At 39.7% G+C, this 13,805-nt stretch overlaps 1 protein-coding gene across 3 annotated transcripts in view; it reads left to right on the forward strand.

Moving 5' to 3' along the window:
* Positions 1-516: 516 nt before the first annotated feature.
* Positions 517-13,805, forward strand: part of TBC1D5 (TBC1 domain family member 5) — a 328,358-nt gene continuing 315,069 nt past the window's right edge. For 2 of the 3 annotated variants that reach the window (XM_052798675.1, XM_052798656.1), the window contains exon 1: positions 517-742. Coding sequence is in view for 2 of the 3 variants with exons in the window: in XM_052798656.1 (XP_052654616.1) it covers positions 715-742 (28 nt within the window). In the remaining variant the exon portion in view is untranslated. The remainder of the gene's footprint in view (positions 743-13,805) is intronic. The other variant, XM_052798664.1, reaches the window with a different exon arrangement.

Genomic DNA, 13,805 nt, shown 5'->3' on the forward strand with positions numbered 1-13,805 from the left:
AGCTTCCCATGCGGTTTGAGCTCGGGCAGCCGCTTCCAGGGATTCACGTTGCATTACCTCATTCTAAGCTACTCCCCCCCCCCGCCTTGCGTGACTGCTAACGACGCTCTGCGTACGCTTTATGTAAATAAAAGCGCGTCGGGCTTCCTCAGAGGGTAAAAGGCCCCGAACAAACGGAAAACCTCTCGATTCCAAAAAATCCCAGCGCCCGTTCGCTGTTGCCCGCCGGGGCTCCCGAGGAGCAGCCGGCAGCCGAGCTCCGCCACGGCCCGCGAGGAGGGAAGCCCCGTCCCCCCCTTCCCTTTCCCTTCTCCTTCCCCCTCCAGCTCCCCGCCGGCCCGAGCGGGCCGCGACCGCCCGGCTCCCCGGCCACCCCCCAGCCCCGCACCCGCCTAGCGCCGGCGGGCGCACGGAGCAGGCGCGGCGCCGCGGGCTGCGTGGGCGGCTGCAGCCTCACGGCGCGGCGGGCGCCTGCGCGGACGGAGCGCGGGGGGGTGGTAGTGGGGGAGGCGGTGCCACGGCGCGTTCCCGCGTGCGGGCCGGGAGCCCTTCCCCTTCCCTTCCCTTCCCCGGGCCTCCCCCACTGCCTCCCCCTGCCCCGCGTCCCTCGCAGGGCGCCGGGCCGGCGCGGGGGTCTGTGTGCCGCGCAGGGCGGGAGGGAGGGAGGGAGGCGGGGAGGGGGAGAGAGAGAGAGAGAGGCTGAGCCAGATCTTCATGCCACTGCAGGCAGCAGCAGCAGCAGGTAAAACCAGCCCCAGAGCATCTGCTCCCCTTAACCCGCTTGTCCCCCTCCCCGCCGGCCGCCCTGCAGTCCAAGTGCGCTGGCCCCCGCCGAGGCCTTTCCCCGGCGGCAGCGCCTGGTCCCGCCGCCCCCGGCCGTCAGTGGGCAGCGGCGGGGCGGGCAGGGGCGGTGAGGCCTGCGCGCACCGGGCTGCTGCCGCTGCCGTCGCCGCCGCTCCTCGGCCTCCTCACGCTCCTTCCCGCGGGGCTGCCCGCCGGAGCGGGCGGCGGCCCGGTGCTGGGCCGGGGCCGTGCTGAGGGCAGGTGCTCCCCGGCAGGGATCTGTGGAGCCAGAGCCTCGTTTCTGGGAGGTGAAAGCAGCGAGGGAGGAGGAGGCAGATCTGTCACAAGGTTTCCCCCTCTGGATTTTTTTTTTGTTTTTATTGTTGGTGGTGATTCTGGTGGCTGAAGAGGGAAGTTAAGGTCTTCATGTTTGTTTGTTGGTTTTTTTTTTTTTTTTCCTCCAGGCCTTGAAAAGGAGTTTTTAGAAGCAGCTTGGTTTCCCTCCATTTTTCCTGCTGCAGAGCCTCTCTTCCTCCCTGTTCTCACCTATCTGACTCAGACTGTGCTAGCTGTCCAGTTTATTGCCATCAGTGGTAGATGTTTAATCGTCACACTTGTTTTTCTTTAGGATATAGTAGTTCAAGTGGTGTACAAGTCTCGATTTCGGTGCAAGGGCTGCAACTAGCACATTTCAGCTGTTTGAGAGTTTTATACTCTTAGATTGCTCTACCGTACCCATCAGTAGTTTAGTTTAGCTACATGTCCTATGGTATTGCACATCCTGAAGGCGTTAAAGTCTGCTTTTAAGAAATAGTTGTTCTGTCATATTGGCATAACATTGCTTTAGTGGTATATATGTGTGAAAGTGGTATATATGTGAAAGAATCATGTTCCAGAATGTACTGGGATGGGACTTGGGAGACAAGAATACTCTTCTAGTTCTGCCACTCAGCTCCACAGTGTCCATGCACCGCTTTACTCTCAGTAATCCCGCTTACCTCACCTTACAAAGCACTCTGAAACTTGGTTAAAAAGCCCCACATAAGACAAGTATTTCTTTTCAGACCAGTGAAAGTTCATTAAAGGTGGTGTTTGTCGGTTCTGTTACTTGCCACACACTGATTCAGCTATTTACTGATAATACCTCCTCTGTGAAAACTAAAGCTTCCAAAATGTATTCCAAATAAAAGTGGGCTGATTGTTGGTATTGAAAATATTTTTAAGAATTTGAGGGTTGTGAAACACGCAGTTAAATTAATCCTCGATCCCACCTTTCTCTGAATCATCATCCGCTATTACATTTGCAACTTGCAGGTTGAAATACTGTAAGATCTAAAACTGGGCAATAAGAAAAATACATTGTTTGTGGATGATAATGATTTCTATTTTTGAAACCAGTCTTTTTTTATTTTAAATGTAATAATTGTCTAACACAATTGTGAATTACCAGTTGTCAAACTTCTTATTTACTAACACACTTGGCCCATGTATGGCCTAAAAGCTGTTACTCTAGAAGTCATTTGTATGTATATAATAGTAGCGATTACTGGAGTTGTTACAGTTAAGGTTCTGTTGTAATACATACAGACTATCAGGTAAACACAGAATTAGACATAGCCTACTCCAAAGAAATTGTTGAGATTTTAAACCTTTTTGTGTATTTTCTTAGTTGAAATTGGTAACTCTGCTGCTGAGCCAACAACAGGAGCTTACCCTTGTATGAACTGTGAACCTACATAATGAACTTCAGTTCATAACAAAGTATGAGACCATGAGCAATGACTATTTTTACATATAAGCGCATACTGGGAAGATGGTGCATTTTTTTTCCCCTGTAGATTTCGTGATGCTTTCATAATTTAGATACTACAGATATGGTAAACTCCTACAAAACCTGAACATTTCAAAAGATATTAATGGCATCCTTTTGTTAGTGAGATGAAGACAAGAGTCTGTTTTCCAGCTTTGTGGAGGGATGGCAACTAAATAGGGCTTGTACTGGTAGCTTTGTTTAATGATCAATGACACTACTGAGATTCTTGCATGTTTCATGTCACTTCACCTTCTCGGAAATCTGAGGAAAGCCACAAACTTGATTTTTTACAAATAAGTTTTCAACTTCTGCTGCAGTATTAGCAAAGCTCACTTGTCACACAGGAATGGTTCAGAGCTTTTCTTAAAATGCCACCTGTGAGAGTGGCACTTACCTTTGAGAAATCTAAGTGAAAACATTCCACTTACATTTTTCCTTCTTTGCAGTATAGTGCTGGCTTTACTCAAACATTGTTCTTTTCTCTCTTGTTTGCACTTGCATCTTTTGGACTTTGGTACCTCATATTCATGGGCAAGAAAAATGTGATTTGGTGGAAATGTATTATACATTCTCTGCCTGCCTATGATTTACGCTAATGTAGAGATCATCTTTGCTGTCTCCAGGTTGTTGTTGTTATTGTAACTTCATTTTTCACTGGGGAAGGGCTATGCAAAGAACTGTTCTACACTTTGCCCTGAAAGGAATTCTGTTGACGAAGTCTTAGAAAGTTTACTTTGTGCTCCATCCTTAGGAGTTTTATCTTAAACTGCTAGGTATGCTGGTGTAATTGACAACAGCTGTTGCTGAGAATTGTGGAGGATAGACACTTTCTAAGATAATCAGTTCCTAGTCCATTTGAGGCTTTGTTGATTAGCACGTGTAAGAGCATTTTGGATCAGGAGCCAGTGATGTCTGCAGAGTGCAAATGTGGCATATTACCTAAACTGTTTGACTTTGACTCTACACTGCTCTGTAATAAATAAGCTATAAGTTTTGTGTGCTTTTTCTTCTAGCCCAGGAAAGTGCCCAAAGCAGTTCAGTCTGTAGTCTATAAAAACACAGATCTGTGGCTGAGTTGCCCTCTCAGAGGAAGAGCGCTGTTAAATGTGATAGAAGGAGTTGCTTGCCTTCATGTTCAGTTGTTACGTTAGTGAGGCTTAAACTCTCTATTTTTGACCTCCAAAAGAAGGGGCATAGCTGTTACCATTTCCAGTTTTTAGGAAGGTTGCTACTGTGGTCTGCGTTTTACTCAAGAATGTTTTTATCAGTTATCCAAATGTCAAATTTTTTTCTGATGTTGCGGCTTCTGTGATCAAATACTTTAAAAAAAAAAGAGGACTAGAAATGGTGCAGTTTGAGGTCCCTGTCATATTGGATAACATTATAACCTGATAATTCATGTTCTTTTTGCTGATGTTGAATATAAAAAAGCATGATTACTCTGAATCTTACGGGAATCTGTGTGTGAGAGTCTTTGAGGAGAAGTGGTTGACCATATTTATAGTCTGAGAGTTGAGATAAGAAGCAAGAGCCAAGCTGGAACAGTTGTTCATCTCCAAGGTCTGGACACAGTTTGACTATTCAACATTTAGCATATTTTGGATAAAGGTTGATGAATTACCAAACAGAATAGAAATGGGTATTTTGCCTCTGTTAATGGTTAGGTGTAGATTTCCCAAAAGTACTGAGTCATAACATGACCTGAAGTCTGGTTGGAAATCATTTGAAAATAATGGGAAGAATCACATCTCTGATGTTGAACTGAATGCAGCAGAAAAGAGACAGTATCATGGTAACCTGTGTTCTGTTTAAAAAACCCCAACATTTTCCTTCTGTATTATTTAATTTGAGGGGCTTTCTGTTCTGTTAATGGGCTGTCAAATCGTTATTTTAGGTTTATTAAAGAACATTATTACCACACTATTAATTAATCTAGTTGTATGTATGCAAAAAGTTCGTGTGCTTGCTTAAGCTGACTTGCACTTAGTACTGCATCATGTAGTGCTGCATTAGAGTGGGGATCAAGTCTATCTTAATACATGAACATTTCACCTTAAATGTATTACAGCATCAGTTTTTGTCTCAATGGGTTTGTTTTCTGAACTTCTAGTTGGCTAAGCTTTTTTTTTTTTTTTTTTTTTTTTAAAGTGTATCAAGATACTGAGACTCTACCATTTACTTCTCTGGATGACTTGTTTCAGTGATTCATCTTTTCCACTATTTAAAAATAAGGCATGCAATTATTGTTTGAATACATTTGAATGCATCTGTCTCTCACTGCTTCTTGTTATCTCGTTTGAATTCTCCATATCAGAGTGCCTTAAAACTTGATTTGTCCCTTTGACACTGTGTTTTCACTCCTCTGCACAGTGAGACATTTAAAGACAGATACAGATTTTAAAACACATAGTTTTAAAAGAGCATCAACAGATCATAGATTTGCTGGGCTGACTACTCTAGGACTCTTGGATAAAGTTTAACAAGTACACTGATTTAAAATATTTGTCTCAATGTTTTTTAACATCTGATCTGGAACATCTGTTTACAAATGAGTTGGAAATAAAATCAATATAATGTGATACAATTATACCATTTTGAATCTTTCCAACTATAGAATCAAAGTATTTATTGGCTATTTTTGATCTTTCCTTACGATTTTTAACACTTGTGCCACCTCTATCTAGTCATGGGCCTCTGCTGTTGTTGAGGTGGTGTTGGCTGTGTTATACATGGATGTTTTGTGTTTCTCAGTTTCTACACTCTGTAACTCTAATTTATGTTGGTGGTGATCCAGCCTTCCCTTTTCTACATTGTTGATCCTGCTTTTTTTTTTCGTTATACTTGCTTCTTTTTTCAAAAACATCAGGTCAGTTGTCCTCTTTGTTATCTGTAGAATTGCCTGACCCTAGATAAAAGCCCTCTTAAGGAAGTTTGCATTTTCATGTTTTTCTGTCTAAGATTTTTCTTCCCAATCAATTTTGTTCATAACTCTTTTCAGCTTCAGAAATTTTGAAGCCTCAGGAATATGAGTGTGTATGTACATCATATGTTTACATAGATGTCAGTAATCTCTATCTGGCTATGTAATCTGATCAGCATCAGTAATTCTTAGACTATCCGCGATTTCTAGTCCAATGACTTACTCATTTTAGCTGTTATAATGGGATATATGATAATTTCTCTGTGTCAGTTATGGTGAGTGCTTTTAGAAAACTGTTGCTAATAATTTTTAAAAACTGATGTTTTTACTGTTGCCTGCTTAAGATCCTGAGATACTAGATTTCATTATTAAAGACTTGTTTGACTTTTTTCTTTCAGCACATTACAAATATGGGCTTACAAAAAAAATCCTACTGTTCTCTAGTTTGAGGTAATGGTCTGTAACAGATCTTTACTGTCACCACTTTGTGAGTGAGCTGTCTTATTTAACCCTTAGACCCACATATAGTCAGTATCCTTTGGTTCTGAACTATCAGGTAATGAATGTCTGAACAATGTTTCTTGAAACCTGGATTGTGCCTGCTTGATAATAACTGGTATTTTATTTAATCTCTAGCTGTTACACAAATGGACTTTTGGCCTTTCCTTTTTCCTGTAGGGAAGAAGGATAGATATGTGATGTGTATTGAGAATAAACTTGCATTTCAAGAAGGTGTGGAACTTGTTGAAAGTTTTAAAGAATCTTTCTAGAACTGTAGAAGTGCATTTTTGGCAATTAAACTTCACTCTGATGTTAGTGTAAGAATTGTACCTGGCATCAGATGAATTGTTATCCGGGCCATTGTTTTGTCACTTACAGTGGCCAACAGCAGGTGTTTTAAAGGAAGTTACAAAAAAATTCCTAGTTGTGGAATAATTGCCATACCTACTCGTGAAGTTCTTGCCAGTTCATAAGGGTTTACAGTGCTGACCCCGACTGTTCCTCCCCCTAGTATTTTTCTTGTTGATATGTAATTTTATATAGGTGGGCATTTTCATTATCCATGGAAATATGTAATCCTTTTACAAATTTTACAATGTTGTATTTATAATCTACCTGCCCACTGTCATGCTCAGCACTCTTTTCTGAATTGTTGAGTAGCTTAAAGCTCAGTAGTTACTGGAGCAGCGCTGATGATTATTTCTTATCTGCTGTGCTTTAGATGTGTCAACAACAAATTTTATTTGCCAGCGTGCTGCCCATTTACTTATATTTTTTAACGTCATTAATTTCACATGGTGTTGATGAACATGATTGTATTCTGGGTCCTGAAATTTTCCATTAACACTGGTGGATTTGACCAGTGATTCTTCATCCTGTATGAAGTGGATATACACACTCTTTCCTCCAACCTTTTTTTTCCTCCTGTCATTGTTCACAGCAAGGCAACATCCATATCTGGATGAAGATCTGTCTGTATTTTACTGATTGAAGCTTGACATGTTGCAGAGTAGAAAACTGTTGATGTATTTTCTGATCTTATCCAACAGATTCTCTTTCAAAATGAAGATTATATTCTTAAACCGTGATTAGTTTTTCTATCATCTCTGCTTTTAAAGGGTTTGTCAGTGTTCCCACTGACCTTTCAGATGTAAGTTTGACCCGTTTTGAAAGTAGAGACTTTTAAGCCTGTAATGGTACGTTTCATGTTTATTTCGTAATCGTTCTCATATCAGCATGCTTGCTGCACTGTAAATCTGAGTAAGGGGATCCAGTGTCAAGGTGGTACTTTGATTTCTTGTACCTTCTCAACTAAACTTTATCTGGAGTATTAGTGATTAACGTTTAGTAGTTTTGTAGAGCCTTTCATCTATAAATTAAAATAGCATTAATCATTTTCAGTGAGAGGGAAGTAACTTATTAAAGGCCAAACAACAACTCAATGGGGAAGCTCCAGTTAGAACCCAGATTTTATAATATCCCATCACAGCTAATACAGGAGCACACTGTAAAATATTTAATACGCACAATTTAAATGAGTTTGTTAAATGAGAGAAATGAAAAGTAATTTAAACATGTTAAATAGTAGACTATGTAAAATAAATCTGAGAAGTAGAGTGCAAGAGTAGATATAAAGAGAATAGTACTAATGCTTATGGGACAAATATAAGTAAACATATAGTATACTTCTCTTAATGTAAATCTGCAAGGTTATTTGATAATTGTGCTGGGGAGGATAATGGCGTTACTAATTTCTTTAGTGAGAAGAGTGGCTCTCAGCTGATACTCATGCTTGTTTTGCATGTCCTGTTTCCTATAAAACTTACCTGTACTTTCAGAACGGTGGCTTGAACACCTGCAGCATATATAGCCTGTTATTTCTATTGGAACCACATATTCAAAAAAATATGTGGAAGCCTTGCTTGTCTTCCAGTTATTCATGAGTCAATAGCATAGTGTTTCCTCCTTCAAGCCTGACTCATTTTTAATTTGCATCATTTACATGCATGCCTATGGTACTAATAAATATACACAGTTTGGGGAAAAGTTAATAAATTCAAATACATAACTGGGCAATTCTTTTATATATATGTGTGTATTTTTTTGTAGACTGAAAACTGAACCTGGTGCTGCTTGTGATGATACCTTTTAAAGTTTGTTATACCCCATAATCTTTATGTACAATGCATTAAGTAGTTGAGGCTAACAGGCCAAAGATTTCACTTCCTTTGGTTTTCATTGTAGATTCACATTTATACATAAAGCTTATACTGTTTGTGCCCTGCCAGTTTTACTGCTTCATGAAAATATGTAGCAGGTAATATTGAAAAGGTTCTTTTCATTTGAAGTATGCAGAAGTCTGGACTACTGTAAATTTAATTTTTGTGGCTGGATGAGAGAACAGTGGATGAGCACAAGTAGAGGAAGGTGCAACAAGCAGGAAGTTTCTGATTTCCTGTAATCAGAGGAGGCTCGAGTCCCAGTCAGTGGAAAGGTTTCTTCTGAACACATCAGTGGTATATGTTCATCATGCACAAAAAACATTTAAAGCGCTCAATCAAAAGTCAGTGTCTTGAAAACTAAAAAAAAAAAAAAGGAATAAAAAAGCTAGCATTTTAGATTTATGGAGTGTGTGTGTGTTACAGTTAGGACTTGGATTTTATTTTTTTTCAAATGTGCTTTTCAAAGAAGGCAGCAAGTTAGAAGAAGTAAGAATGTTTTATGAATGAAGGTAAACACCTTTTCGTTTGTGAATTTACTTCACAATTTTCTGGGGAAGTACTTACATCAGCATGAAATGCCCTTTGAAATTTTATGTTGGTACTTCATTTATTACTTTAAATAAGTTCATTTGGGGGAGTTAGTTCTACTTTGAAATTAAAAATTTGTTCCTATATAGCATTTCTGAAAAATCCAACAAACTGAATTACCTTTTTCCCTACTCTGGCTATGTGTAAGGCAGTATAAATATTTTACACTTGGAAATTCAGTGTCCCTTTTTCACAAGGTTCCCTTCTGTAGTCAGGGTGGATTTCACCTAGTAGAAAGCTGCTTTGGTTTTTGGATTTGTGTAGTGGTCCCAACTTTTATTTATTATACTGCCCATGAGTCTTGATTTGAAGATTGCTTGATTCAGGTGCAAGATGACAGTTGAGGCTCGACTGCAAGTCAGGGAATTGGAAAGAAATTTAAGGGATAGACAGAATGAAATAAGTATAGAGCAGGATTTACCTTCTCCATGTCTAGCTAATTACCAACTGTGTGTGGCCCCTTTCGTACTACAGATTTTTCAGAACTGCTGCTTTTGTGTCCTGCCTTTGATCACTGAAGTTGTTTTTTGATTTGGCACACCTTCTAGGTAAAATGTCAAAATTCAGTTTGCAGAGATGGAAAAGCTGCCCAGTCTTTTGTCTCTTATGACTTTTGTCTTGAGCCTTAAGTATGTTCTTAGGGTAAAGTTAGAGTAATTCTGTATCTGAGAAGAAATGAAAACGTATATTGGACAGACACAAGTTAATGTTAATTTTTAGGAACCATATCTGATGATGATGTCAGACATATACTTGGTGCAGTCATGCTGCCTTTACCCACAAGTGCAGAATCCATTTATCGCAAGGTTCAGTCCTTATGAAACTGAGTGGGAAGGAGCAAAGGACAGTAGCAGCTGCTATCACTGGACATAGCTCCACTTTGATGTTGTGCGTGACTGGGATGGATTAAGGTAAACATTCAGAATGAGCAAGTGGCACTATCAGCTGTTGCAAATCCAGCTGAGATGCTGTGTTGGTTTAATAGCACTCCTGTGCACTCTACAGCCTCAGTGACTGGAGAAAGTCCTAATTTGGTTTTAGTATGTTACACATTTTTGTTTTGGTCTTCAGGAATTTTAGATAAACTGTCAAAGTTCGTGTATATTAGAAGAAAAATATGTAGTTCTACCTGTAAGTCAGTATTCAAAACTGACATATGCCAGGAATTAGAGCATGCTGTTGCTGTTTCATAGGTGTTGGGCGAGACTAGATTTTTACATTAATTTACAGTAATAGTGTATGATCAGTCATGGTTATAATTTCCACTGTGAGTAATTTTATCTGAGAAGAGGGCAAATGTGGGCTGAGTGAACATCGTTTTACTCCCTGTAACAGCTTACCCAGATTGGGATAGAAGTATGTTGATAGACTCATGCTGTAATTTTTGTAGGTTGACTGGAGTGCTACATTTTCTAGAGCTGCTGTTATTTATCATTTAGCCCATGAGCATGTAAGACACCTCCTAATACAGATAGTCAGTGTTTTAAGGTAGCTTTCAGTAAGAGTCAGGGTAATCTCCCATTTTCTATTATGTTCAGAAGCTTCAGACTCACACCATCCCCTTCCAGAAGTAATGGATCAATCTAGCTCAAGCCACGTGAGCTTGAGAAAGAAGAATGGCCAGGTAGGAAGTGGGTAACTAGGGCTTAAACCAGTGGGTTTAAGAGGAAAACCTTCAACATAAAACTTATTAACAGGCATTGAATAGCATAGCAAGTGTCTTGTGCCTTTCTACCTTTTTTTTTTTTTACCCTGAGCATTTCTTTTAGATCCCTCTTACCTGTTTCTCTGCAGTCTCACTCTGCCCTAATGCTTGCAGCCCTGGACTTTGCTGAGTATGAAGGAACCTAGCATACTTCTAAGATTCCACCTTCTGAAAAAATAGAATAAAACCAAACCCAACAAACAGAAGGTGTGTCTTGAACTTGTGCTGGCCATTATTCTGTTTTGTTTATTACAGTGTATGTCACAATGTTTTGTTTGCCTGATTTTTGTGCATGTCAAGCTCCTCAGCTTCTGTGTTTTCAAGCCATGAGTAGGTCCAGCTGCAATGGAAATAATTGTAAGGTAGTGTTGTGAGTTAACCACAGTAGGCAGCTAAGTGCCACATAACTGCTCACTAGAAAAGAAATGTGGGCAAGGAAGAACAAATACACTACCAATAAAGATACGGTTTTAGATATTGAAGCAGATTGTATTGGCTAACTGCATTTGTGGGAGTGATGGAAGACATAGACTTTTACAAGGGTTTTAACTAAGGTTGTCTTCGATTGTCATAAAATGGTGTACAATGATAAAGATGCGAACAGAAAGAATAGTATAAAGTTCCTGATGAGAGGCTTGATCATTAAAGACCACTGTCCTTACAGTTATTGAAGACTTTGGCAACCACTGAGATGAGTATTTTAGAGGTTGTGCACTGTGTGGATTGGTTAGGAGGCGAGTTGGATTGCATGGATAAGTGAGGAGAATGAGAATTTTAGCTGTATAGGCAGGTTGACTCTTACATGTATAGGTCTTATTAAAAACAACAAGAACAACAAGGTTTCAGATGAGATATGAATATATTGGAAGATGAAGAGGAGCTGAAGATCACCTCCTCATTTTGAACCTGAGTGGTGAAAATGGTGACAAAGATGTATTTGATACTGAGAGAGAAAAAGTGGTCAAGGATTTCTCATTTTTCTCAAATATTCAGTTTGCTTTAGAAAGAAAGATATCTGTAGTAGTACATTATGTTAAGCTGACACTCTTCCTGATGTGCTTTGTATACTATGTGCACTTTTTCCTCTAAAAAAAAGATGACTAAAGTTGCCAGCAAGTCTCTAGATTGCTTGTATTGTATTTCAACTAATGTTTCTTACTTGCCCTGACAAGTCAACTTCTAAAATTATTATTCAGGTTAACTTCAGAGTAGGTGAAGGTTGGGTAGCAGTTTCATTTTTTTCAACATGAGAGAATTTATCTTTCAAAGTCCTGAGTTACAGTTTGCAATGATTTCATCATTGAAAAGTATCCTGAACTGACAACAATAAATTAACTGCCATTTCCTTTGAGACTAATTCCTGTCTACAGTTAAGAATTTTGCTTGGTGAAATGTTAAGGCTATGCCAATTTTATTCTTCTTCATTTTGCTGAGTTTTGAAGGAACCGAAACAAGTGTCAATTCCAGAATTCTGTTGTAGCAGCTAGTAATGGGTTTCTCATGATTCATTGCTACGTCTGTTCATAGCATCCACTGGATACTATGACTTTCCATGTAGTCCCTTCTGATATGCTAACCTCTTCCCTGTAACTTGAGATACATTTCTGTACTTTCACTATTACACAGAATGTTTCAAATATTTTTACTTCCATTTGACATTTGCCTTTTCTGAGGCTGAAGCTATGTTTTACCGTCAGTTCCTCTCAAAGTCTGTGCCACCGTTATGATATATTGCCTTGAAGACACAGGTGAAGGATGACAGACAGTAAAACGAAATTGAAATACAAGCAGACTTTCTAATCACGTGTACATGTAAACAAATGAAAAAACATTTAACTGACATCTGTCATCTTGCATAGGTGAAAGGAGGAGAAGCTCTCTGTTCCATTCCGGACATTTGCTCTGATACCTTTCTCTCAGAGCTCTAGCTCTGCCATCCAGCCTCTTTAGTGTTTCTGAAGAGAACTGTCTTAGAGCGAGAGCTCAAAGTTCAACACCCTGCTGTAAGCTCTGTCATTTATGACAGTTGGTCACAGATCATCTAACTGCGCCGGACCTTACTGGGCATGCCTGCATCCATAGGCATATGTAAGTTACAATAGTTCTTGAAGGACTGGTTATTTTATTAATACTATGATGAAAGGAAAAAAACAAAAACAAATAAACCCCCAAACTCCCTGTGTTGTCAGCTGACCTGGTCTCTCGAGGAGAATTTCTGTGTGACCTGACATGAAGTCTGGAATAGCTGCTCCTTATTAGTGACCCAGCTGCATGTTGATGGAATGGCAGAGATCTATCTGCTCTAGGTCTGGAGGGAATGACAATGATGAGGTGAGATTAAAGCTGTACTTTCGTTTCCCTCTGCCCAATTAAACCTTCATTTGAAATGCTGTTTGCAGAAATACAGTGGGGAGTGGCTGGTAACCATGAGGGGCTGCTCAGTGTCTGCCCTCTTGTACACATTGTCAAAACCCGCCATGTGACATTTGGCAGGGAATATGAAAGGAAATGCTTGTCACCCAAAATAAGCAAATAAAATCCAACACTGTACTGGATGTGAATGACTACATCTAAATTTAGTCCCAGTCTGTTGACTGGGTGCAATGAAAGTCTTAGATAATGACCTCTACATTGCTTAGAACAATCACCTTCATTTTGTTTGTTTGGATGTCCCCTGATCCCGTTCTGCCCAAAGCCAGATTCTCTTTTTGCTTTGTTTTTTCTCTTTTTACATCAGATCCTCACGCTTTTTAATGTTCAGTAAGGCAGGTATAAGGCCAGTTGGTAATGTATTACTGACTAAGAAAAACTATTCTCATTCATTAATTGAAATATGTATGTGGTGTCATGCATCTTTGACCATTCAGCTGTAGTGGATCTTGACATATATGCTTGTGTCACCCAGTCTGTCTTGGTTATGACAGTTCATGAAATGCATTTCCAAGTACCACCTGCTCCCTGAATTCTCAAAAAAATAATGAGTTGTGTTGTGTTTTGTGGGGTTTTTTTGTTTGTTTCGTTTTTGGTTTTTTTAATTTACATCTCTTTTGTAAAGCCATAGTAGGTAGTGGGAGATTTTTAATATTTACTTAGTGTAAAAGGTGCTGTGTATACATATAAGCATTTTAGAATTCTAAATTGGATACATAAACCTTATATATATGCATAGTATTATAACCAGATTATCTCTTTGCTTTCAGTGAATCTTGATCCTAAAAAGGTATCTGGAGCATTCTGGCCAGAAAACAGCTGCTGTTCCTAGAACATGCTTAC

The sequence above is a fragment of the Harpia harpyja genome, chromosome 1 (genome assembly GCF_026419915.1).
Source record: "Harpia harpyja isolate bHarHar1 chromosome 1, bHarHar1 primary haplotype, whole genome shotgun sequence".
In the NCBI taxonomy this organism is placed as follows: Eukaryota; Metazoa; Chordata; class Aves; order Accipitriformes; family Accipitridae; genus Harpia; species Harpia harpyja.